Source organism: Lissotriton helveticus, chromosome 4_1, assembly GCF_964261635.1.
Source record: "Lissotriton helveticus chromosome 4_1, aLisHel1.1, whole genome shotgun sequence".
Lineage (NCBI taxonomy): Eukaryota > Metazoa > Chordata > Amphibia > Caudata > Salamandridae > Lissotriton > Lissotriton helveticus.
The window spans coordinates 1,832,500,559-1,832,526,646 of NC_136063.1; the positions used below are offsets into that span (position 1 = coordinate 1,832,500,559).

Below are 26,088 nucleotides of genomic sequence, written 5' to 3' on the forward strand. Positions count from 1 at the left end.
AACCTTAAATATGATTGGCTTACTGGTTTAAGGACTACATATATTACTCCTTTCGTGTTGATATCTCCAGACAGACATCACAACCAGCAGCGATTTCCTGCTTGGCTCATCTTAGACTCATATTAATAGCGGTCTACCTACTCGTTGGAGCCTCCGCATTTACAATCTTACTCTCCTTAGGGTTAGCCTTGAAAAAGTCAGTTGATGATGAAATTCATGTCCGCTGTTATCCGATATTGAATATACTGACGATTGGTTATTTAAATAACGAATGTACTGAGGATCACAGAATGTCTTCTTTCTTCCATAAACCATATGATTCAATCATCCATACAAATCCCTTCTTTATGGTCTTTCTAACTTTCTTGAACTTCCAACTGAGCGCTGTGGTATTTTTTTTGACCAAGATATTAAAATAGAGTACAATAATAAACATAATGACACAAAATAGACAAAAATCTACCAAGGAGAACCAGAGATATGGTTAAAAAATATTTTTATTAAAAAACGGCCAAGAAAACATAAAGCTCTTATGATAGTCTATGGTCGCAGTTGACTGGGACCTAAGCACTTTTAACTCGGTAGAACATTTCATCTTGGGACTAAGTCTCTGAAAATCAGAGTCAAAATCCTCCAACAGGCCAAGCTTGGATGCTATTTCTGATAATGAGTTCCAGAAGGCGGATAGCCATTGGACGATGTCCTTCTGATGCCACGGTTTGTGCGGAAAAGCTCCGAGCAGGCAAGTTAAAATTTTGTGCTCAGAAAAGCCCTCTCATTAGTCAGATACTTGTTGTACCTTTGCCTATTCAAGAACTCCCTGTTAGGCTCTTTTTTTTTATTGGATCTCATAATCCTTCAACAGGCAAAGGTTGCAGGCTGTATCCGATGAGATTTTTCACAAGGGCGGATATGTTCTTGCATAGTGTCCACTTTAACTAATTTGTTGTAGCGGAGAGGCTCCATGAGGGAGAAATCTGCATCTTCAGCCCATCAAAGTCTTTTCTTGAGTGGATTATCTTGGGTGGTTGGTGTTGGTACTCCGAGGACTAGAAATCCCAAAAGTCACAATGTTTTAGAGTTGTTAGGAGAAGGCCAGTTATGTACAATCAAGGGTATCAAGACCTGAGGCACAGCATTTAAAGGTTGAGACTCACTCCAGCTTAGTGTCGCCAGCAAGATCCAGTCCAAGTCCTGTTACAACTGGTTAGGTGGAAATTTAAGGAAAAAACCTCCTACAACTTGTTGTATCCTTATAGCTATACACGAGGTCAGCCTACTGACCCTTGGCAAACACTTCTTTGTCCTGGGTAAAAGTGGGAACAGGTCCAGCCCTTTAGGTCTCCTCACAAGTCAGTCTTAAATAGCAGGTGTAATCCCTCTGTTGTTCGACAGGTCTAGAAAGTAGTTTAAGGATGGTAACTTGGAGTTGCACTTGTAAAAGTTCTCAGGGGCAGCCCAACCCACCTTTACAGCGGATCATGTTTGCACTGTTGAAAAAATCCTACAGTACCTTACTTTAAAAATCAAGATGGAGAGCCCTTCTACTCTTGCGCAGGCTCTGTCTGCCCACCCAGAGGTGTTACCTGGGTAATAAGCAGTCCCTTCCTCTGTGGTCACTAAAACGCAGCTCTGGAGATAGCTCTCATCTCACTATATTTGGTGCCTGACTGGGGACAAAGACTGGTCCTTTCCAGGTGCTACCTGATATATACTTGTGACAGGGCTGACCTCTACCGTAGAAGTCAATAAAAGAATTTAGACCACCCACCCTGTTCTTGCTGCCAGAGAAAGAAAATCACCACACCACACCCAGGCCAATGTCCCTGCTCTAGGAGCAGTTTTTACACCTAATTTAGGTCAGGCGCTAGCTGGACAGCGGCTGGAGAGCTAATGTAAATGTGCCCCGTAGGAGCATCAGGCAGGGAAAATGTAACTTTCTAAAAGTTTGTTTAATACATCTTTATTAAAAATGACTTCAACATTGAATTGGGGGTTTTAATAAACAGGAAACCACATTTTTAATATCTGGTTCCAAAAGAGAGATAGATAATTAATATTTTATTATGTACTCTAGCTTTGTCATAGGACAGCCAGGGTCTTCCACAATGGAAATAGATTTGGGGGAATTATTACTGCAAACACTTGGTAACATAAAAGTTTTACTTCTCACAATTGTAAATACCATGCTCCCTACCTTATGAGCCTGAAGTCCTACATAGGGTTGACTTTTTATTATTTAAAATGAAGGTTTTTACCCCTGTCAAAAAGGGCAGCTGGCTACATTTGTAGGTTTGCAGCTATGTTTTCCTTCTCACTCTAGTGGATGACACAATAACTGCTGCAGTTCACAGGTGACATTTAACTTTCTATGCCATAGGTGTATTTTCTGCACCATATACCATGGTCTTATAAGAAAGCTGAATATACCAATTAGGAGTTAGCCAATTCACCATGTTCTAGGGGTAAGAGCACATGCACTGGGGCCAGTGAGTGTCTTATTACGGAGAGTATATGAATGAGCTAAAGTTCCCAGGTTTGTGCAGTGACTGTACCTCCCTTTTAGCAAGTACTTAGTGACTTTTTAATGATTTCAAAAATACATGTAGTATCCTTCATGCATTATAAAGAGAGGAGTAATGTGAAAGGAGAGTGAACATTTGGTATTAGGTGAGAGAATTTATATAGATGTTATAGATGGTGTAGAAGGGAAGCAACAGGCTTGGCAAAGACATGAGAGTTAGCATGATGTGGTTAATGTGTTGAATGAGCAAGAACTGCAAAGGGGTGCTGCACCTACAAAGAAATAGATATGGGTCAGCAATAAACTTGTTAATTTTAAGAAAGTTACTATTACATGTCTGCTGGACTGTAACCACAATTTAATTTAGGGGTTGATGAATGTAGTACAGGTAAGGACTGATGTGCCTTTGTGTGTGTGTTCTGCTTTATCGCAATTGAGATTAGTGTAGTAAGAGTAAGAGTGGGGGATGTATTGTGGCTTGTGGGGCTTGTCTCATTACTTCTGAACTTGTACTGTACGAAGGTTCTAGGAAATGCCACTTGTTTTTGTTGAAGTTGATTTATGGTTCTGTTTATTGGGAGCTTCTGCATAAACATTGTTCAAAAACCTCTGTGACCATGTGTTCTCTATGCTCCTAACACTATGATTTGATTCATTTTCTTAGGAAAAACACATTCATGTAACTAGAGGTGTCACTGTGAACGAAGTCCAAGAAAATGTTCAGCAACAGAGAACAGGATCTTATCAATCATCAGAGCATGTAAGACCAAATGTAGATTTCCTATACTCGGTGCAATACTCGGGGTGCAGCCTTTAGCAGCCTATGAAATGTATTAGCCATACAGGTTATTTAAGAGAGCTGACAATCGTGGGTTTCTGGTGAAATGTTTTGTTAATTCCTTATGGTGAACCGTGTTCTGAAAAGCCAGTTTACGATTTGTTTGTATTTATCGGCAGTTTTGTGCTCCAGCACACATCATTTTTAAGAGAAATCGGTATGAATATGTAAAAATAACCAACATCACATAAGATAAAGACTCGAGCCTGCTGTTCTGTTTGTGTCTGATTTCCAGACTAAAAAATATCCCCTTTTATGAACTGGAACATTCTAGCACTGCAAACCCCAGCAAAAGAAATGAGAGAACCGAAACAATGATCTAGTCGAGGTCCAGTTTCAACCAGTTTACCTAATAAATTAAAGGGCTTGGTACAACAGTGTCAGTGCATGTTGAGCCAAATATTGATTGACAAATAATTCCCTAGTGTACAGACAGTGAAAGATTACATTTGTAAGATTATGGGTGAGGCACTATTGGGGTAATGTGTATGGTTTCTAGAGCATTCTTTTCATCGGCGTAGTTACATTTACAGCCTCGCAGACAGAAAAACGAATCTGATTCTAGTTGATCATGCCATAATATTTTTTCCACAGTTGATGCTGATGGACCTGATGTAAATACTTGACATTTGATGTCATACAGAAGCAGAGCTCTTTCCAGAACTTGTTTTCAATCCATTGTACAATCATCTGTGAGAGACGTTTTTTCTACTTTTTTAACTTCGACAAATAGCGCCTCTTTTTCAATGTATTTCGGAGATCCTTTTGTCTTACTTATCAGTTTAAAATGACGATTCAGTGTTTTGTGTTCATTTTGAACACCATTAAACATAGATACACAATCACAGTTTGGAGGTATTGTTCAAAAGATTTTGAAGTAAACTCCACCCATCAATGTATTGGCCAAGCCAATACAACAATATGAGAGCTAACACGTTTATGATTAATAGCCACTTACAGGATCATTGTAATGATGTGGAATTTTTATTGTGCTTATGTACTCTGCACCTGATAAGGAACAGGAGGTTACTTAAAACAGGCCAACCAAGATAGTGCCTGAGGACTGGAGTTCATGCATGACGAATTCCTGATGAGATGCATGTTACACCTACATGCACTTCATCTAGAATGGACGAGTTGGGAAGAGTCCGATAAAAACATAGAACATTGTAAGTAGATGCCAGTATGAGAAAGATTGAAGTTTGAAACTTAGCTATATACTTCTTCTTACAAATATTGTCTATTTACCTTACTAGCAATCTGGTCACCTCAAAATAAGAGGAAAGGGTTTGGCAGTGTGGCTCGGATTATGGAATACACTTCAAGTTTATATTGCTTGGAGTTTTTGGCATCAAACCTCAAGGCTTCACCTAGAAAATGTAAAACGAGTATTCAACTTTGAGGGATCCTCGTTGGCTTTAGCATCTTGCCTTACTGAGATGAAGGATTTAGACTTCCATTCAAGAGACTAAGTCCTGAGATGTGACTTGATTGCATAACATAGTAGGCTCATGCGTATAACTTGGAACAAGCGTTCACCTGCATCTTCTAAGAACAAAATATGATGTACAGGAAATCCTGGATAGATTTAATCTTATAAATGACAGTAATATTTTTCTCCAGTAAATAAACTGTCTTCCAATTTGATCTTAAAGAAACAATATCCAGTATTCCAAAATTAATAAATTTGATTCAGCTGAATCAAAGTTTATTCATTCTTATGGGTCATGGATGGCTGACGTTTTAAGGGCGGTGAGGGTTTTTAGGGTTCAGGGATGGGTGGATTTTGGGTGTGCTGAGGTTTTTTAAGGGGTGTGGAATGGGTAGGGTTTAGGCATAGAAAGGGTTTTTTAGGAATCAGTGGAGTTGGGGGTAGTGAGTGATCTTATGATTCAGGGATGGTGGAATTTTGCAATACAAAGGGACTATTAGGCTTCAGTGAGGAGTGCAGTTGAGGCGGGATGAGGAGTTTTAGGGGGGAAGGGATTGATGGTGTTTAGGGGTCAGTGATGGGTGGTGATTCAGATGGTGATGAGGCAGCAAAGTAAAAGCGTCCGAAGCAATTGTTTGACAATGCAAAAGATTTAAATATGAAATAATGTCACCTGAAGTAAAGCACAGAAATAAATATCTTTGACTAAACAATTTTTGATAGTAAGACCTGCAACCATTGCATTTACACCTAAAAAATAAACTTTCAAAAGTCCATTTCCAGCAAAAAGGCATGCCATGAATTGGTTTCTATGAAAAAGGTAAATGGCATTCAGTCTGAAAATTTCCATTAAACAGTTTAGATGAAATGGTTTCTTTGTAATGGTAATCCATAATATTATTTTTCTATTAAATCACATACAATAGAATGACCTCAACGTTTTGGTGATGTTGCAAACATGAGGGAGTGAATACAAGGACTGGGTTTCAATGAAGTCTGGGTAGATCACAGCGAAGAAAAGCAGTGGTAATATATCGCGTGTCTTTTTAGGAAAGCAAGAGAAGGCGGGTTCGTTATAAGTGAAAGCTTAAAAATATTGAACTGTTTGAAACTCCAAGGGATCTTAAAGCTTTCCTTTTGGTATAGAGTGAGTGCGAGCTCAGAAAATATAGACTCGGCATTGTAAAGGAAAATAAGTGAAACAAGTGATGCACAGATAACAACTACAGTGTTCGATTCGCAAATTGCTTCTTACTCCTGGAAAGCGTATGACTTAACTCATGTGTACCGTACACATATGTGATAAAGCCAGAATGTTGCTAGTACATATAGGTAAAGCAACAAAAAAATATGTGAGGCATTCGAAGATGTGCAACAATAAAAAAGGGAGAGTCAACAGAATGCAGTGCATTTTTCTTTTTTACTGTATACTACAGTAGACTTTAGGGACATTCTCACAAGCTTTTATATACACTTGTGACAGCATTAAAAATACCTAACTTCATATGGCAGTGCCCCAAAATCAAGGATTACTGGGTAAAGGTGATGAGAACGATTTCCCAAACTGAGGAGGTCTCGCTAGTACCGGAGCCCAGACGCTGTTTGTTGAATGTTTGGGAGCTAAACGACCTCACTCACCAGACACAGGACTGGGCCACGCTGGGAATTATGGTAGCCAAGCGTAATATCGCACAAAAATGGGGCTCAGCGGAGCTACCGACATTGGCCGCGTGGTGCAGGAACATGGATGCGGCCATGGTTGCTGAGCGGACGGTATTCATTAACCGGGGGTGTCCCCGGAAGTTTAGTAAAGTCTGGCGGGCATGGAACAAATTCAGGGGAGATATCTGTGACCCGCCAAGTGATTACTACGGGGAGAGTGTGGAGGAGGAATAACACAGACCGGAATGCTGGAATTGCGATGGAAATGAGCTGTGGAGGGAGAACGTACTTTGCTGATGAATTGCCTGTAACAATGCTGTTCTAATGTCTAGTGAAGCTTGCTACTGTACATCTGAGAATTTTTAAATTGCTGTGCTGTGATTTCTTTGTTGATAAATCAATAAACAGAAATAAAAAAAATTAAAAAAACTAACCTACACGTAATAGACCCTGTACTAGTATGGTTACGCCCACCAACCAGGTTAAAATTGAAAAATTATGTCGATGAAACTGCAGACACTTGAGGGCAAATAAGAGAAGAAAAACATGTCATTTCTAACTCCTTATCCTTACTTATGAATAAGGTATAGATGAGGAAGGTTACAAAACCAAAGCTAAAGTCTGCATGCTATGTGAATTCTTGAACTTTCGTTATGTAAACGCATTAATTAAGTAGATTATTTTTTCAAATACCTTTTGTAGTTTTAATCAATTTACTTCTTGAAAGCGGTGGATAAGACTCTATTGTATTGTGACTTACCAAGACCCCTTGTTCACCACCAATTTACCATTATCAGATAGAACCAACATTACAGAACTCACCTGCTGGACCATACAAAAGAATAGCAAGTAGACATGATGTCAGAAGCATAAATAGGAAAAGCAGGTTGATGTTATGGAACCGCTTGTCAACCACACAACACCAAACCCTCCTACATCAGCCTCTGCCTGACCTTCCACCAGCTGACTAGACAACTCCGATCTGCCTCCCTTGCCTATGTACCAAGCAATGGCGGAGCCGAGGTGGAGGTTGTTCTTTCTCCTACATAGCCGCCATGTCCTGGAATGACCTCCCACTCCACCTCCGACCCTCCCCCTCACTCGCCGACTTGAGGAAGGGACTCAAGACCTGGCTCTTCGACTAAGGCTCCCCATAACTCGGCTGCCTGGATACCTCCCAGGGTTATAAGACTCTGTTTATAAATACCGATTGATCCCCTTAGTTCCCCCTTTTTCATTGCCTCTCCTTGGCTCACCTCGTCTACATGGCCCAACCCATAGTGTCCCCGGATTGTCAATGTAATTATAATCATATGTGCTGCCATATAAGGAGATATTAGTATAGGTAGGTTTTATGTTCTCTATACGTGTTGTGACTGCATTGGGCACATAATGGTAAAAACGGATTCCGCACTGTTTTTGCTGCCTTTTAATGCACATCCGAACACCCTTATTTCACATTCAAACTGGAAAAAGAATGTTTAGACACATCAATATCTTGTGTCTGATGTAGAACTCTAACGTGGAGCGAATCATGGGTGCTTTATTCCTGATTATGCAAGCAACAATCATGCTGAAATGGTATTTGCTCTATGTTTTGACACATTCGCAAAAGGTTTAGGTTGCATTGTGAGTGGTTTGTTTGGTGTGGGGGGCACACTACAAACAGAGCAACTTAATAAATTAACGAAATTTCGATTTTCAACATAAATGAATATATTTTTTTTCCCTTCTTGGACAGGAGTTTGTATTTGAAAACACAACACAAAACACCGAAAGAAAAAGTTCGAACCAGTCTTTCGAACAGGTAAAAACTACTTAGTTACTAATGTGATTGTCAAAATTCTTATAGACCCTTAATCAGTGTGTGCTGCAGTGGAGTTACGCTCAATAGAAATTTGCAACGAATCTTAGAAGTGTCTCGGTTTTAAGAGAGATAGCCCTGAAATCTTTGCAGCTCTACTTGGCACCAGGGGCATATTTCTGAAAAATGGAATGTTTCTGGGAAGAAGAGGGGAGTTGTCTGCATGGAAATACTGCAGGACGTGGGATGCCCACAACTCATTACACTGTAAGAAGGAAGCAACATTTTACAGGGCGTTTTATTTCGAATTTCTTCGCCTTTGTTTTTCGGTTACTAGGAATGGATTTGTGAAGTACCCTGGTTAATTCACTACAGGTACAGCCCATACTTGAACACATCCAAACATATTTTTCATTGTAGAACAATATCTAGTTGACGAGTGGGCTGCAATAGGCATGATTCGTGTTTATTATTATAATAGCCCCTGTTGTTATGGTATGTGGGTTTTTTTATACTGTACATTGGTTTAATTTGGGGGTTTGCATTCTTGCCTTTCTTTTTCTGTACTCTTTTTCAATTACAATATGATTAGAATTTGGTGAATGCAGTAGTCCTTAATATTGTCTCATTAATGTATAATTACGAGAAACAGAAGGCACAGCTGCCCCTTTGTAACAATGTCCACTCATCTAATACCAGTAGCACTTCTTTCAGCTTCCATTTTTATGTAGGAAAAAGATTTGGGATTGTAGAAAAAATGCTGTACTCTGCTTCTTCCCCGCGTCTACCCAGATTCCTCTGAACTGCATCCAGTCGCTCCATATTTTGAGATGCTTCTGGACTTGTGTTTGGGTATCTCAAGAGTAATGCAATGGTCCAAGCTCGGCGCCCAACCTTCTAGATCGAAGGAGTTTTATTTCCAAAATGAATGGCTATATCGCTTTTAGCAATGACAAAGCGATGTGTAAGAGGGCCAATTTATATCTGTTGATTTCTCTCATCACCTCACCAGAGTGAAACTCTGTCCCCCCAGCGATCACTCAGTAGACCCATTTGGTAAGAAGAAAGTCTTTTACCTGGTCGCCCCATTGCTCGCCTTCTGGAATTGAATCTGTGCAAACCACCAAAATGTCAGTCTGGTGAGATAAGTCCTAGGCACTCATGCCAGCTGGACGACGCAGAATCGGGTGGCTATTGCCCCCTCCCTGTGGGGCCATCTGGGCCTTTTGCCATTCTTTATCCATGAGCGGTCCCACATCCCACTCCCATGTCTGCATAACTATATTAAATGTATCTGGGGTACTAATCACCAGAGGGTGATAGATTGACAATGTATTGGGTCTTTCCATGCCTCAAGAGGGTTAGAGTCTGAAAGATCTGTTAAGCATTTTGTGCAGGGACATATGCCATGTCGGAGGAGAAAATATTGAAAGAACTGGTATTTTATTATACGTCTTAGACTGTCATCATGTGAAGAAGCTTAGGACTGTAACAGAAGTCATGTCATCCCGCCTCGAGATTCCATAGCCATCTTCCTCATGGAAGCCCTGCAAAGCCTGCACTTGGCATAACATGTTTCCCATCCACAGCTGGGTTTCCTTCGTCCGTGTGTCTCGCCACACTACTGCACGCAGGGTTTCCGGCTATAGCTGTAGAACAGTAATTGTCGTATCGGAAGGGGAGGCCTAATGGGGTAATTCTCTAGTGTATAAAATGTAATAGGTGTATGTGTCCCACCATCCATGTCTGTCACTAAGGCAGGATCGGTGCGCGAGCTATTGAGGCATTTTTTCAGCGTGAGGCCCACTAGTATGAAACAAGATCTGTTTCCCTAACCTCTCCTTCAAATGGAGACTTAAAGCATTTCGAAAATGCGATCCAAGGAATGCTTCTACACACAAAAATCCACGCATAAGGGGGTTGAAACATGTGACGAGGTCTTACATGACCCGGTTCAAGCAATTTAAATTTGATATACGAGTTGTGGCAGGAAGACTAGTTTACCAATGGCAGCTTGGCCCTGCAGTAATAAAAAAGGGAGGAACTTAAAGAAGAGGTCATTGCACAGCCTGTCTTGTTGGGGGTCATGTTTCTTCGGTCTTTTCAGTAGTTATGTTTACTCCTAAGTAATGAAACCAGTCTGAATTTGGCAATTTAAAGGTTCAGACCCTGATGGACTTGGCCCTGTTTGGCTAAAGTCCCCCTAGACCTTTTTTCTGACATGGTGTTGCCAACTGAGATGCTTTGGGCACTTTATCACTACTGATCAGTATCCAAGTGCAAATGCTCCCTGTGTAAAGTGTAATGGTAATTTGTTGTCCATAATTGGTATATTTGTTTTACTAGTAAAGTGCACTATGTGTGCCAGGGCTGGGAAAACAAATGTTACTAGTGGGCCTGCAGCACGGATTGTGCCACCCACACCAGTAGCCTTAAAGAGAGAACTCAGGCCTGCCACTGCAGTGCCTGCGCGCAGTTTGTTAAACTGCCATGTTGTCCTGACAAGTGCACCCACTTGCCAGGCCTTACCCTTCCCTTTTTATGCACAACAGAGGCCCCTATGGTAGGTCCAGGGTACCCCCCGGGCGGGGTGCAGCGTATGTGAAAGGTAGGACATGTACAGAGGTGTGTACCATGTCCTGACAGTGAAATACTCTCCATTTCGTTTTTCACTGTTGAAAGGTCACCTCGCCCATAGGACAGAATGGGGAGGCTGTGTAATATGTTTCCAGCCTATCTTCCCATAGGCTTAAGATGGAGAGGTGAAGTTTAGTATGCCTGAACTCCCAATTTAATAACACATCTTTTTGCGAAGGCGGTTTTTGCAATGTGTGTTTAGAAACCACATTTTTAGAAGTGGCTGGCTTTTGTATTCTAACATTTCTGTGTGTCTCTGCCTGGTTGTGGATTGACTGCCTGGATTTAAATGTGATAGGATCTGGGTAATGTCTTGACCCAGGGGAGGAGGTGAAATAGCAACAGGCTGACCTACATCTGGAGTTTAGGGGGGGAGGAGTAGCCCCTGGAGGTGAAGAGGCCTGGGCTGCTGCCATAAAACAAGGACTCCATCTCCTGCTGAGTGATTGAGGATCCAGGCCCCCACTAATCAAAGGAAGAAGGTGTCACTGGCAGGGAGACACCCAGAACTGGTTTGGACAGGGGTCAGTGCCCCCTGAACACAAACACTTCAAAGACATTTAGGCGTATAACTATGAGAGTGGAAGCCCCTGAACATTGGATTGGAATGGAATGGAACTGATCAAGACTGAAAAGGATTGAAACTACTTCTTGGTCAAGAGGAACCTCTGCCAAGGAAGAAACAACTGAAGAGACTGAAGGAAAGGACTGACCCTTGCTGTGTGTTCTGGGGCTGGCCTGGTGTTTACTCCTTTAACCAAGGAGAGGCTAAGGGACTTTGCTTTGTGCTGTGTCCCCCTGCTTGAAAGGACTTTGCTGTGTCCTGAAGTAACTTGTCCCCAAGGGCCCAAGGAGAGCTGGCTCCCTGTTGTGGAAACTCAGGAACATAAACGTTTCCAGAGGTGTCTCAGCTAAGCTGTGTGCGTGTGCTTCGTGCAGCCTGAGACCTTCGTGAGGATCACCCTGTGATTGTGTGCACCCAGAGTCCAAGTAAGTCTCAGCGATGCTGTGTGCATGTGCTTAGTGCAGCCTGAGACCTTTGTGAGGATTGTCTTGTGATAGTGTGCACCCGGAGTCCAAGTAAGTCTCAGCGACACCGTGTGCGTGTGCTTCGTGCAGCCTGAGACCTTCGTGCAGATTGTCCTGTGATCGTGTACACCCAAAGCTCAAGTGAGTCTCAGCAACGCTGTGTGCTTGTGCTTTGTGCAGCCTGAGACCGTCGTGAGGATTGCCCTGTGATCGTGGGCACCCGGAGCTTAAGTGAGTCTCAGCGACGCTGTGTGCATGTGCTCTGTTGCAGCCTGAGACCAGCGTCTTTGCCATTGGCCCGGACCTGCATCCCCAGAGGAGCTGTGCCGCCGGTCCGAACCTGTCTTTGCCAAGGAGGGACCTGAGCCAACCCCGTCAGGGGAGGGGGGGCCTTGTTCCACTGCCCAAGATCAACAAAATCGCATCGGAGTCCCAAGTCACGAGTGTAATGACCTACTTCTCTGTATGTTTTGGTGCTTCTATCAGTCACCAGGTCATTACTTACCACATCCTTTCTCAGGTTCCAGAAAGACACCACATTTCACAATACTTACCCAAGAAAGGAATAAACACTGACAACATATAAGACCATTGCCGAGGAGCTCGCAAATAACAACAAGTCACAACACCTCCACATCTGAGAGGGTACGCAGAGCAATTCACAACACCTCTCTATCTGAGAGGGTACACAGCACATGCTCCTCCTAGCAATGTAATTTAGACATCCCTGATGGGAGCCGATTTCCCTCCCGTATCAACAATTACCCATTAGAGGGGAATCGCCCATCCCTCTGTAAGTACTTGGTAAAAAAGGGTCCCGACCTTCCCTCACAAGGAATACAAACAAATGATATGCTCTAGGGTTTCTTTATTACATGATAATAGGATGACCAAAGAAAGAAATGACTAAACATCACAGTAAACATTAGTAGCAATCATCAACACATACATATACATAGAGCCTGAAAATAAAAGCATAGTTAGATACAATAAGTACACCTGGAACACCTCACCATAATCTTAGGCGTCTTGTTATCTGAAGAAGGGTCCGTCTCTCTTTCCCTCTCTGGTTGGGTCCGGACTCTCTGTTGCACAAACACGACTGCACGTCTGCACCGTGATGTATCATCAGACCGCCAAAACACCAGACCAGCATCCCAGCTCAGCATCCCAGCTCAGCATCCCAGCTCAGCATCTCTCAGCATCTCAGCATCTCAGAATCTCTCCCTCTCTCTAACCCCCTTTCTCTAATATAGAACTCTATCCTCTATCGAAGCTTCTGGAAGAACCCGCCTACCTTTCTCACAAGATTCCTGTACCCTTCCACACCAGGCACCCAACAGCAGCTGGCCAAGCGTTTTGTTATGGCGCCAATGCGAAGAAGGCACATTCCTCCTGATAAGAACTGGTCTGCTCTGGTTCACTGCCGGTGAACAACACATGTTATCTCAAATATCACCTCTCACCTACAGAGGCTCAGAAGATGGCTGCAGTTTAGAATATGGAGTTGCTCAAGCATAGGCCTCTACTACTTGGAAAGCAGAATAATATTAGACCACGTCAAAGCCAATAGGCTAAAGTCATAATTCACCTAACTCAAATAACACTATGCACTTAATCCCTCAGTATCCACTATGGAGCACATGTGTGCACCATCACCAACAACTCTGCACCTCGACATCCCATACCTTCTATTCTTTGGCAAGATTATTCTAATGCAAGACCATCCTACATTAAGGCTAAAGTAACATAGCACACTAAAGTCAGTTCACAATGGTGGTGATCGAGGGTCATCACAGATCATCAGACCACTAACGTGGCTCATTCACTACACACGAGGAGAGGAGAGTGAGATTGCACCCCCCCACCCCCCCAGGTAACGCTCAGAGAGCGTGCGTGTGTCGTGCCTGGGGCGGGGTCTTCACTTTGCAGCGTGAACCTCTTCTGAAGTCCATATTGCGAGCCGTACTTGCCGAAGAGTGGCAGTACCAGGGCCGGAGTGTGGAGCTACATGTTGCTTTATACCATACCAATGCAGGGGGGCATATTTTGGCAACAGCTGACCGCGAGTCAGCGGGAGTGGCATAAAGACCGCCCAGAGCACCGTGACCGGTGCCGGAGTACATTATTTTGGCATAACGAACTGCCTGATTGTTGCATTACGCATGTCATCATTTTGGTATTACGAACTGCCTGATTGTGCATTACGCATTGCATTATTCTTGCATCACGACTGCCTGATTGTTGCGTTACGAGTTGTATTATTTTGGCATTACAAACTGCCTGATTGTTAGATAACAAACTGCATTATTTTTACATTGCAAAGTGCCTGATTCTTACATTACAAACTGCATAGCATTGCATTAGGACTGCATTGGATCATCTAGAATTGCTTATTAATACTGCAAGAACCTAAAAGGGCTTGCTGGTCTAATAACCGGCCAGGTGAAATATTACAAATACGCATATGTTGGATTATTATCGTGTGCTCTCATCATATATCTTTTTATATAAACATATACTTGTTGTTTATGAAACTCGCATGGAGTCCATTTGTGGTGTCATCATTGGGTTACTGAGAGCGGGGTTGCAAATACTTTACCCATTTGCCTTGGAGATAAGCCTGGCTGCTCGTGCCAAGCTACCGAGGGGTAGAGCAGGGGATATCAGAGAAGGTGTCCTTCCTTTCCCTGACTTAGAAGCAAGGGTCCCTATTTGGCCTAAGGTACTTACCTCAGCCAACTAGAGACCCCCCACTAACAGACCCAATGGAGATCTGAGTCTGCAGTGCCTAGGCCCAAACCTTCTGGGGTACTGGAGGTAGATAAATAGGTTGCCAGTGTATAATGACATCCTGTATGCGACTCCTGGCACCCACTCAAACATCTATCCTCATCTGGAAATCAATCTTAATCTCCTCTACTCAAGGCTTGATGGTAGGGCAAACAGCAGAGGGGACAACTTTCACCCCTGTCTCGCACCTCTATAGACCCCTGCCTGGTGCCTCGATAGATCTGAAAGTTGCCAGATAACACGCAGTCTACCCTAACTCTGTCTAGAAGGTGTTTGTAAAGGAGGAATGCATATTGGGTGAATTTTGGCCTTCTGTTAATTTTCTCTAGGAGCTCCAAAAGGTATTCTAACCCAACCGAATCATAAAGCCTCTTCAAAATTGATCACTAGGAAGACCAAGGGGCCTCTGGTTGATAAACCGGCGCAAGAGCATTGTGGATGCATTTGATAATATGTTTAGTAGAGCATTAGGGCTTATCTATGCTAGGAATACATTGCCATAGAACTAAAACTGTAACCTCTGAAGGATACTCCTAGCTGCATTTCTTCACCATAGATTACTCCCAGGCACCAGATAGGAGCTGGAAACTTTTCTTATCTGTGCTTCCATGTGCTGCTAGCTGGCACCATGCAGCTCTGGGCTGCTTCTGCATCATTGGAGAAGTGGTAGAGCCAAATATTGACTCCAACCCTGCTCGCTGAGATCGGTAGCTTTTGTTCCACTCCTTGCGCTGCAGATCAGTAGCCCTGCTCCCAATTTTATCACCCTTTTGACTCCTAAAAACGATTTTCAGTGTGCCAAGGAATGATATCCCTATCGAAGACTACAGGTTTCAAATCATGCTGAGTCAATGTTGGTCTCCAGGTCCTCTGGTATGTCAAAGTCCAAATGCATACATCAAAAGAAAGTGGGGCTCAACCCTATTCCACAACTCTGAACTTAAAGAGACCCACAAAGGCCTTCAGTCGAGTTGCCATCGCAGACCCTTCTTCAGCACTGTCTGACCCCTTGAGCGTCACTTTGGGCCCCTTACCAACACTAGTACATGCTTCTACTCCAGCTCCAAGACCTGCATAGGTCCTTTCCACATCAAAGCCAGTACAGACACCAGGGTGTGCTATGTAATTGCAAAAGTGCAGCTAATTGTCATGCACCCTGACTCTGACCTAGTACCTCAAACAGGGCGTGCAAACCAGCAGAAGCTTCTTTATCTTTTTTGGTTCAGATTCAGATCAAAGAAAATACCAAGATGTGGATGCTGATGATGAGTGGATGGCTTTTCCCTCTCTGTTACATTGATGCAATGGACCTCTTGTGAGGCAGGGCTTCACTTGACACTTGGGCCATGAATGGAAGAAAGTGAATCCTTTGTAGTGGTGGTCCAGAGGGCAACTGAGGTTCTGGTTTTGCAACTGCTTTTAGTCGAGACCAAACTGACACCCTGACTGGCATTTTGCAGCTTAAGCCAGCTACTTCTGAGCCCTTGATCCCTTCTAATGGGGCCCTCACTTACATCTTGATGGCCACTTGCTCAAGGCTGTGTTCCTGTCAACCAATAAATAGGCCGGTGGTTAGGTATCATAAACTGACTAGTGTTGATCCTGATTTTCCTACCAAAAATCTTACTCCAGAGAGTCTTGTGGTTCAGGCCTAAAACAGTAAAGGGAATCCCAATTAATTCCACACAAATCCTCTGAATAGGAAATCCAAGCAAATTGAACTTTGGGAAGTGCATGTTTTCCTCCACCAGTATGGCATTGCAGTTGGTTAATGCTGTTGACTTACTTTACACGCATGCCCCATGGGACATGGCCAGCGAGATCTTGCCGGCAATCTCAAATGACCTTAGAGCCTCTTTGACTCAAGCAATTCATAATTGACAAGACACGTCCAACTATGTTATCTGCCCTGGTTAAGACAATACTTATTGCCTGGGGTGGGCAGTTGACACCCAGTGTTGTATTTCGTCAACATGCTTGGTTACATCTAACAGGACTTTCTGACAATGTACATGCCTCCCTCATGGAAAATGCCCTATATGGGTCATGCCTTCTTGATGAGAAGGCAAACTGAGTTTGGCTAGGCTCCTTGCTCTACCGTGCACAATACCCTCCATAATCACCTGTAGGGAATACAACATACATTTAATGGAGGACATAATTGAGTGTGATAACTGGCTGGTAAAAACATCTGGAGCAAAACCGGTGCAAAATTTACTAAAGCAGTCATTACTGACTGTCTCACCCATGAGTACTTGAAGACAATTCCTTGATTGGCTCGGTATTATAGGCTAATGCAGGAAATTTATGTGGACCTTAAAATCAAAAATCCAGTTAATATTTTACAGTATTGAAAGAAGGAAATTAAAGCCATTATGAATAAACGAGTAGCCATGAGAGAGACCAAGGAAAGAAAGTTTCAGTAACAACATTCCTTGATGGACCTATGCGACCTGGGCTGCAGGGATATGTCGTAATGGTTTCCGACGTCCCAAAAAGATTTTATCTTACAAGGCTCCGACTAGACATCGCACACCGCGTTGTGGCTATCCTGAAAAGAGACGCATGGTCTAAACAACTTCCTAGATGCCCCTGTGATGGAGTCTCTGCCCAAACAACAATTAATTTTATTTTATTTTGTAAATTTGATTGCACTGTTAGGCAACGCTTATTGAGCACAGTACTACAATTTAAGTATTTTTTAGCCCATCAGGAAGCCTACAAGTTTCTATGTAGTCTTGAATCTTAAATTCTTTGCTCTGCTGTCTAATTATTTATTAGTGGTGCTATAAGAGAAAACTCTATCTCTGTACGATAAACTGGTACATGAATATGAATAATATATTTGAAATTACTATTCTATCTTTTTTCTTAAAGTGTATACTCTTTCGTATCACGTGTTTTTTACTGCTGGATTTTACACATTTTAGTAAGAAATGTATGAATGTTTTTTAATTATGCTTACTTTTATGATTATCAAATTTGAAATCGAATAAAGCTCTTTTTGACTTAGAGTGCTTTAAGGAAAGCATAGTCACGGAGTGCTCCTGTGGTCTGTTATCCCCTAACAAGCACTTCCCACACCAATTCAAAAACTTCAGAGGCTAATCCAGAGAGTTAAAATACAGAAAGAGACAGACTCCCCAACTGGTACACCAGTCACATCAGACATTTAGATGCCAAAGATACTGTTAGAATGCCAGGGCTTTTCCTGATCGCGAACCAGTTGGCCGGGTTCCAGGATGCCAGAATAAATGCAGGCAGTACCTGGCAGATAATGAGTAGAAGCTACATCTCAAAGTGGCACAGGGCATCTCCCAATAGCCGGCAGGAGAGGCGGGCGAGCTAGATCTTTAGCCACTGTTGAATGTACAATGTCAAAAAGATTTGAGAGTTGGAGTTTCTGCAAGAGCACTCGTTAGGAGATGTGTTTTAGCTGGATTGGAATGGATAACTCCTGCATTATTTCCTACTCCTGCCTCTCCTGCCCAGAGTTATGAAAAGTGTCAGGAATGACCAAGCTCATTTCATTTTAGTGGCTCATAACTGGGCCAGAGAAGTGTGGTACCCAGAACTTCTGGGCATGAGGATCTGTCCCTTGATCATACTACCACTTCGGGACTATCTTTCATCACAGCAACAGGGCAGGGTCCTCCACCCGATTCTGTGCAATTTACATCTACATGCATGGGGATTGAGCGATGGCAGCTGGTTGTGTTTAATCTGCTGCTTGAAGTGGATAGTCATCATTGCTGCCAGGCACTCTTAACACAAAATCCATTTATGCTGGGCGCCTGGACAAATTTATGGCCTAATTTGGTTGTCGTAAAACTGATTCTTTTCAAGTAAAAGTGTTGGAAATTCCTTTGTTTGTTTTTATCGTTGGCTCACCAAGACCTTGCAGTAGACACTATTACATTTGATGTATTTTCCCTTTCTGCTGTTGTAGGACCAATAATTATTTGAATTGCCTTTTTTTTTTAAATGTATTAAAGATTTGACACAAATTCTCCCTGCCAAGCCACTTGTGATGTCAAATTTCCCATGTATGTACTCTTTTAGCTAATGCATAGTTGCTCGCTACGTCTTCTGACTTTGAAGACTGTCTTCCTGATGGCAATTACCTTAGCTTGTTGTGGGTGTGAACTCTGCGCACTTTTAGTTCGACTGCCATACAGCACCTTTTTGCTAGACAAGTTCATGCTGCTGATTCGGACGGCATTCTTGGCAAAGATTATGATTCCCTTTCACATTGGGCAATCCATCACGCTCCCAGAGTTCTTCGCTCCCTCTCACCCTTCAAAAGAGAAGGGGATATTCCACCCACTGTATCCCAAAAGTGATCTTTACATTGATTGTACCAAGAACAACACCATGTGGACGATCTTCCTTTTGTGGGGTTATCTGAGGGTACAAAAGGGAAGGTTGTGCAGAAACTGATCCAGCTGAGGTGGATAGTCCTGTGCAGCAAGACTTACAACGCTCTGGCCACGAAGCATCCGCCAGTAGGTGTGAGCGCCCATTCCACCATGGCTAAGGCTGCTACCTCTGAAGTGCCTTTCCTTGACTTCTGCCAGCCTACGACAAGGGCATCTATGCATACTTTCACAAAGTGCTACTGTCTTGACAGTCAGGTCCAATGGGAAGAGCATTTTGCCCCCTCAGTCCTGCATGTCATTTTGATCTGGGTCCACTCCACAGACACTCCACCTGGGAAAGTACTGCTTCAGTAACTATACTAAGGTGAGGAATCTGCCATTCGAAGTATCTATCAGAAGAACAAGTTACTTACCTTTTGGTAACGCTCTTTCTGGTGGATACTGTATCTAATGCCTAATTTCTCCTCATACCTCTTTGTTGGGGTGGCTGTGTTTTTTTAACCTCCAAAAAGGTCCCACGTTAGTATTCAGCACACTGGTACCCACAATTGTTCACGCTCTGCGTCTGAGGTTGTGGAAAGGGAAAAGCAAGAAACTGATGTCAGTGTGCAGAGGTGGCGTTTAGATGCATCTTTACTCCGTCACTTCCAGGGGCAGTGTGGTGCTGCACTGCACTAACTAGCGGCTCACAAGAACATTACTAAGAAAAATTTCTGGATCCAGTCTGGCACTTGGGGGTATTCTAAAGTGAGAAATCTGTGGTTAGATAAAGTATCCACCAGAAAGAGTATTATTGAAGGTAAGTAACTTGTTCATCCTGTTACAACCCCCCCCCCCCCTGCACTGCAGAGACAAAGAGTCTGTCAGCTGGTGCACATACCAAATTAGCCAGCTTGGCAAAGTAACTTGTGGTATCCTTGCAGACGTTAGAACAATCCCTATAACAAAAACCCAAAACATTACTTTGGTGAGAGGGCGGTTGCCAAAACCAAGCAAGGGATAAGAGACAGAAGGCTAGAGACCGAATGGTCTTACAGAATCAAAGATAGCCTATAGACCCGTCCAGTAGCCCTTAGTAGGACGGTGCTCAATATTGTAATGTTGGTGGTGTTTGCCAGGCTACAGAGTTTCTTACAGTTGATTTGTTTATTATGGTATGAGTTGTCTTCCAAAGGAGGAAATCGTGACGCACACCGACAATAGTCACAAGAGTGGAACAAATGGACTGAAGATTTCTGACAACTTGCAATGTGCCATTAAATTCATCAGCCCCTTACCAAAGTACCTTTCTCTAAATGTTTGCGACTTTTCGAGAGCTTATTAGTTTTTAACCATATAATGAGCTTATATTTGCCTATTATATAACCATTTTCGACGGGACCCGATTGAAAATCTACTTCAAAATAGTATTTCCTTCTTTATAGCATCGGGGATTTTACCATAGTATTACTGTTTTTTATATAACCTTGTGATGAATGCTATGCTCTGAGAAGGGCATTCGTTCTTGTTGTAGGGGAGTTGTATACTCAGCCCGAGTTTATCACCGATCCAGTTTATCCTAAGCAAAGGGGCAGGACGTGCTATTCAAATCTCCTTTCGTGAGCTTCCTGTACCCAACCCCCATTTCCTTCTTGCAGCTTTCTACAAGAACCCGAAGCAAACTGTTCTTGTTTCTTGTTCAGGTGCCTGTTTATAGTTAAAAATGCGTTTCATTGTTGTGTTTCGTAAAGTTCGCGTTTTTTTCTTGTTGATGTGTACAAGAAAGAGTGCCCTGTAAAACAGAACGAGTGGAGTTTGGACATTTTTGTCACGCTCTGAAAGGCCTTTTGTATCCTTGATATACGATTGAAACAACATTTGTTGCTTTGAAGACTCTACTTCTGTTTGATCTTTGTCTAGACAAGCGATCACAGACCCTGACTACATGTAACAAGTCCTGGTCGTATCTGTGTGGTGTAGTTTTGCAAAGTTCATATCTGTACATACGATTCCACATTTTCAACAATGCTGAAAGAAACAGGGTTTCAGTAGTTTGAAAACAGAAATACCATTTGAATAGAATAGCAATGGGATTCCAGACAAAAGCCTTGTGAGAATATTTGGCATTCTTAAGCTTGGGAAATTCGAGCTGCGGCAGGGTTTTACTACTGGTTGTCGGGGATACCTCTGACGTTTTCCGGCCAGGTTGCAGGCTCAGTTGAAACGAGGTTAGAAAAAAACTGAGTCTACTGCACAGAATTCAATTGGTATAATATGATTGAATGTGTTTTCAACCACCCACAAAGACGCTGACCTCAAATGAGCAAAGTTCTTAAAACAGAATTACCGCAGGGCTTGATGTCAATAACGGGTAACTTTCTTACTAGTGGTTTGTTTTTATAAATCGTTGCTTTTTTGTTACTCCAGCTTGTTTAATTAACCTGCAGTGAGATGTCAACTGCATGAATGCATTCATTTGTTAATTTGAAGGTCAGGGCCGCAGACACACTGTCCCTCTGTGATGAGACTTCTGATAACTGGAAATTACTAGGACTTGAAGGAAGGGACGAGAGACTAAGGAGAAAATTGCCTGAAAATGGCAGGATTGGGCAAGTTTAGGAATGTGAGATTGCATCTTAACCTGAGAGACACAGTTGAACCTCAGGAGAAAGACAGTGGTGAATAAGAGAATTACCAGGATAGGAATATGTAGAGTAGAACTTGAACCGGCGACGAAATTGATGCAGAATTCAACGATGGAAAATCGGGATTTTACAGATTTTTATAATTAAAGAATGCACACTTTCTTAGAGACAGAAGATGTGTGCCATGGACAACATTTTATGGTATTAAACTGTGTCATTCATGTTCGCGTGCAAGGACATGCCTTTGATAGGACCCTGATCCCCCAGCAGCTCCATATACATATTAAATACAATCAGGGATTAAAATGAGTCCTTAGCAACCCTGCCGGAAATAGGAAGATGCTTCAAATACTTGTAACTGGCCTGTTCCAGCCTGTTTCTAAAAGGAGTTCCATTTCAGTGCAGGACCCTTTCCCAAAACCCAAGTGTACTTCTAAGACAGATAAAAAAGCCGTATGGCTAATGGTGGCAAAAGTCAATGAAAAATCAAATGGCTCAACAGGCAAGTCACCCCTTATCCAACACGCTCCATACTGCCTCCACTGCCTGAGTAGCAGTTGTCTTGACACTCTAATTCGAGCAGGAGCTTGAGTGATAAGTACACAAGGGGTTGTGTGTGGACTGGAGAAAATAAGATGCAAAGAAACATACTTTCCTAGAAATGTACCCGGATTAAGGTAAGTAGCATTTTCAGTGTCTTTCTGGTTTTGGGTGAGTTTGGGTGAGTTTGTTAAACAAAGGAAACACAATTGAAAGATGAAGTAAAAGATCCAGAAGATGGCTGAGAAGCAGGAGATTTGAAGTAAAACGTGCTTCAGGTGTGCAATGCGCCTGGTAGTAAATCAGCAAATTCTGTAGGTTTAATGAATTGTTCTGTAAAGTAGTTTATTGTTTTTCTTGTGGTGTTCTTACACAACATTGAGCTTTCCCCTACTGACTCTCCATTCCTATTCCCCAATCCAATGGAGACGCTTTCATTCACTTTTATCCATTGGCTTATTTGTCATTTTACCCTTTTTGTATGCGTGACCATCACATTTTTAGTTGCTCCTCTTTACAGATTGTATTTTTCCAGGTTTCTAATTTCTTACTCCACTTTCTACGTTTACCCTCTTAATCATATATCTGCTTCCAATATTTTATAAGTTGGTGCTAGACGTACATTCCATTGAATCACTATTCTCCTTTCGTAAATTGTAACAATTAAATAGGTGAAGGAAAATATGCCCAACTTGGAATGATCCAGAAGAGCTTAAACGATCCTTAAAACTTTCATCCTAAATGCTTCAATCTTCTTCTCTACGTTTCTAAATGTTGACCAAGAGCTTATGGTATTACTAAATGGATTAATCCATCAGTATTGAATAAGTCATTGGCTTCTATATGCATAATGCATATACAGGACTGTATATCATTGGCATTGGGGAGAGGATGTGGTCTGACGTCTAGAGCGGTGGACCTTGAAGCTGGGGAACTGGGTTTAAGTCTCGGCAGGGACACTCAACATCCTGTGATTCTGGGCAAATCACTTAATCACCACGTGCCTAACAAAAACAAATGTGTCCGTTTGTAATGCAACTGGTGCTCCTGTAGAGGGCTCTGATACCTTTGGATCGAGTTCAAGCTTTAGAAAACTAAAGCGAAAAATTTGCAGTAAATCCTATCAAACAGGATGTGTACAGCTAATATCCTAACCTCTCTGCTCTTCGCCCTGGGATGGCTATCTGACCTTGTGCTTTAAGAGTTTTCTGTATATAGTCCTAAGTGCAAAGTCATTGCACTTCGTGACCTGCATCAAACATCGCTTCAAACAGGTCAGTCCAGCTATCTTATGATTTTCGCCATATGGTCTGTACAATTATACCACTTTACCTTCAGTTTGTTCTAATCTAACAAGTTTTTTTTTAGTTTTTTAAATTTCTTTTCTAGGTTGTTCTACTTGACTTTTTTCTTTATATATTGGTCCCCCTGTTTGCAACGTTGGTGAATTCATTCAGCCTTTCATTCTTTAGATATACAGATACCACTCAGCTCTTTTGATCAACTATAATTGGTCTGTATGTCCACTACTCACCATTACAAGGTGTTTCTTACAATTGTTGATATGTGGATGTACCTTATGCTTAGTGGTTACAAAATAGTCACATACCATTTTACAACACCTCCTTCAGCTCTGATCATTTTGACCATCCCAAATGTGCTCCACACCTACTGTGAATTTAATGGTAAGAAACCTTGGAGTTAAATTTGACTTGGTTTTGACGAAGGTGCTGAATATCCAGGACTTGACCTGGGTCTGTTTCTTGCAACAAAATAGTTTGACCTGCCCTTTGCATCTATTATCTTTTGCTCATATGGTAACATAGCCAACACCCAGATATACATGTCTCTCCTGCTGAACAGATTGCCGCTGGTTTGGAATGTGTCTATCACATTGTATTATATCTGGCCAGTGAGTTTATGTTCATCCAGCATTAAGCAGAAGGACTTGTGCTTAGTGCACAAAGGCATGTACCACTCTAGACTTGCTTGGCTGTAAAAAAACAAAACAAAAACATACTCTGTATTCCCCAGTGCACTCACCATTCCTCTAACAGACAGCTGCTCTCCTTTTCTAGGCAAGTCTACCTTGATGTGGGTCCTTTTCTGAGCTGGTTGCTGCTTTGTGGAACTCACTGCCAGCATCTCTAATTTAGAAACCTAATCACTATAAATGCCTCAGAGCAGTTAAACTGTGGCTGTATCAACACTAGCTTGAGTTCCTTTGACCAACCTAGTCCCTGATCTCCATGCAGCTACATGTTCAGAGAGTACATTTCTAGGAAAAAAAGTAATTTAGAGTTAGTCTGGTTATATTTGTCAATTAGGCATATGTCATGTGCCATTGTCAGCCTGTTATGACATTTTAGCCAAGTGCACTTTTCAGGCTGGTGTTGAAGTTCTCTCTTCCTCCCTTGACAAGTGTGATCCTAATTGGTTATGCCTATAAAATGTTGTTAGCTGTTCCAGTGAGGAACCGGTTTGGTGTTTTGTGAGACGTTGACTGACTCCAGCAGCTTTCCATTATAGATTACCTCCTACATTTGTTGAAGTGACAAGTGATTTGGGCTATGAGGCTAGGGCGGTCCCTTGTGCTGTTGGTGTGAGGCACTCCTCTCTTGTCAGTTGGAATATTTCTGGGCTTAAAGATAAAGTTAATAACCCTGATTGGTCGAATTTTATTGATAGGTTCGACTCTGTTGTCCTTCAGGAAACTTGGGCTCCCACAGAAAGTTTATGCAGGGGTTTCTCGTCTATCCAAGGAAGGGCTAAAGACTGCCTATTAATTTGGATCAAGTTGAATATCAAGGTGGCTGTATCTTCTTTTGCTACCAACATTCCAGGTGGTGCTAATTAAAGATATATAGACGGGTCTTTTTAATTTTATTTATTACATTTTGAATATAATAAACATTTCTCAATTCTTTTCACTACTTTTTCGGAGAGATGTTTCTGTTTATTGCCACTCTCAATCCAGTTGCACCACTCCGCCAAAATTCTGCTTTGTGGTGATTTCAATGCTAAATTGGGGAACAACCTAGGTTCAGTAAGCACTTTAAAAGGTATGGATCCTAGGGGGAAAAAATTTGCCAATCTCATAGCTTTACAGAATTTAGTGGATGTGTTTACTGATTTTCATGATAACTGCCGGAGCGTACCCAAATTCAAATGGAGGGGTGGCGCTCCTCGTTCATTGACTATATTTTTGCCCCAAAGAGTTTTTGCTCGTGACTCATTAACTGCATCAATTTCCGAGTCTCAGTGGGGGGACCATAATCCCCTATGTCTTGAGGGGGTTCTTCCACTGAGCAGGGAAATTGGGCCTGAAGCGGTATTGAAATGAATAAGCATTCCAGTGATGTCTTGCGGCTCGTATGGTCTCTGAAAGCCATGTTAAGTTCTCTATAAAGCAACATTTGCCTGTATTTTCGGGGGGTTTGTCGGAAAGCATAGGTTATTTCGTTGGCAGTGTTTTTTTTCAGTGCCTTTGCCATTTGTATTAGGAACTTTTTGTTAAAACCCCTTTGCCCTGATTCAGGCGGCCATGTTGGATTTATGGCTGGCGCTCAACTGCAAATCCTAGCCATAGGAAGGCCCTTTCGGAGCAACCTAGGGACCCAAGGAGGTGTGGGAGTCTAGAAGGGCTTACTACCATGCAAGCAAGCACAGGAAAGAGCATCTAAATAGCAGGGATGAGGACTCCCTAGAGTGAGCCGCCTCACAGAAAAATAGTAAAGCTTTTTGGGGTATTTGTGCTAGGTTACATAAAATGGACTGCAATATATTGCCGCAGATTGGTTAGTCACTTCTACTCAGTTTATCAGTT

The 26,088-nt window shown here is 42.3% G+C and overlaps 1 protein-coding gene across 4 annotated transcripts in view; it reads left to right on the top strand.

The window, feature by feature from the left end:
* Nucleotides 1-26,088, top strand: part of POF1B (POF1B actin binding protein) — a 234,852-nt gene that overhangs the window by 106,154 nt on the left and 102,610 nt on the right. For all 4 annotated transcript variants that reach the window (XM_078688473.1, XM_078688470.1, XM_078688472.1 and 1 more), the window contains exons 5-6: nt 3,189-3,284; nt 8,198-8,263. In XM_078688473.1, the coding sequence (XP_078544599.1) occupies nt 3,189-3,284; nt 8,198-8,263 (162 nt within the window). The remainder of the gene's footprint in view (nt 1-3,188; nt 3,285-8,197; nt 8,264-26,088) is intronic.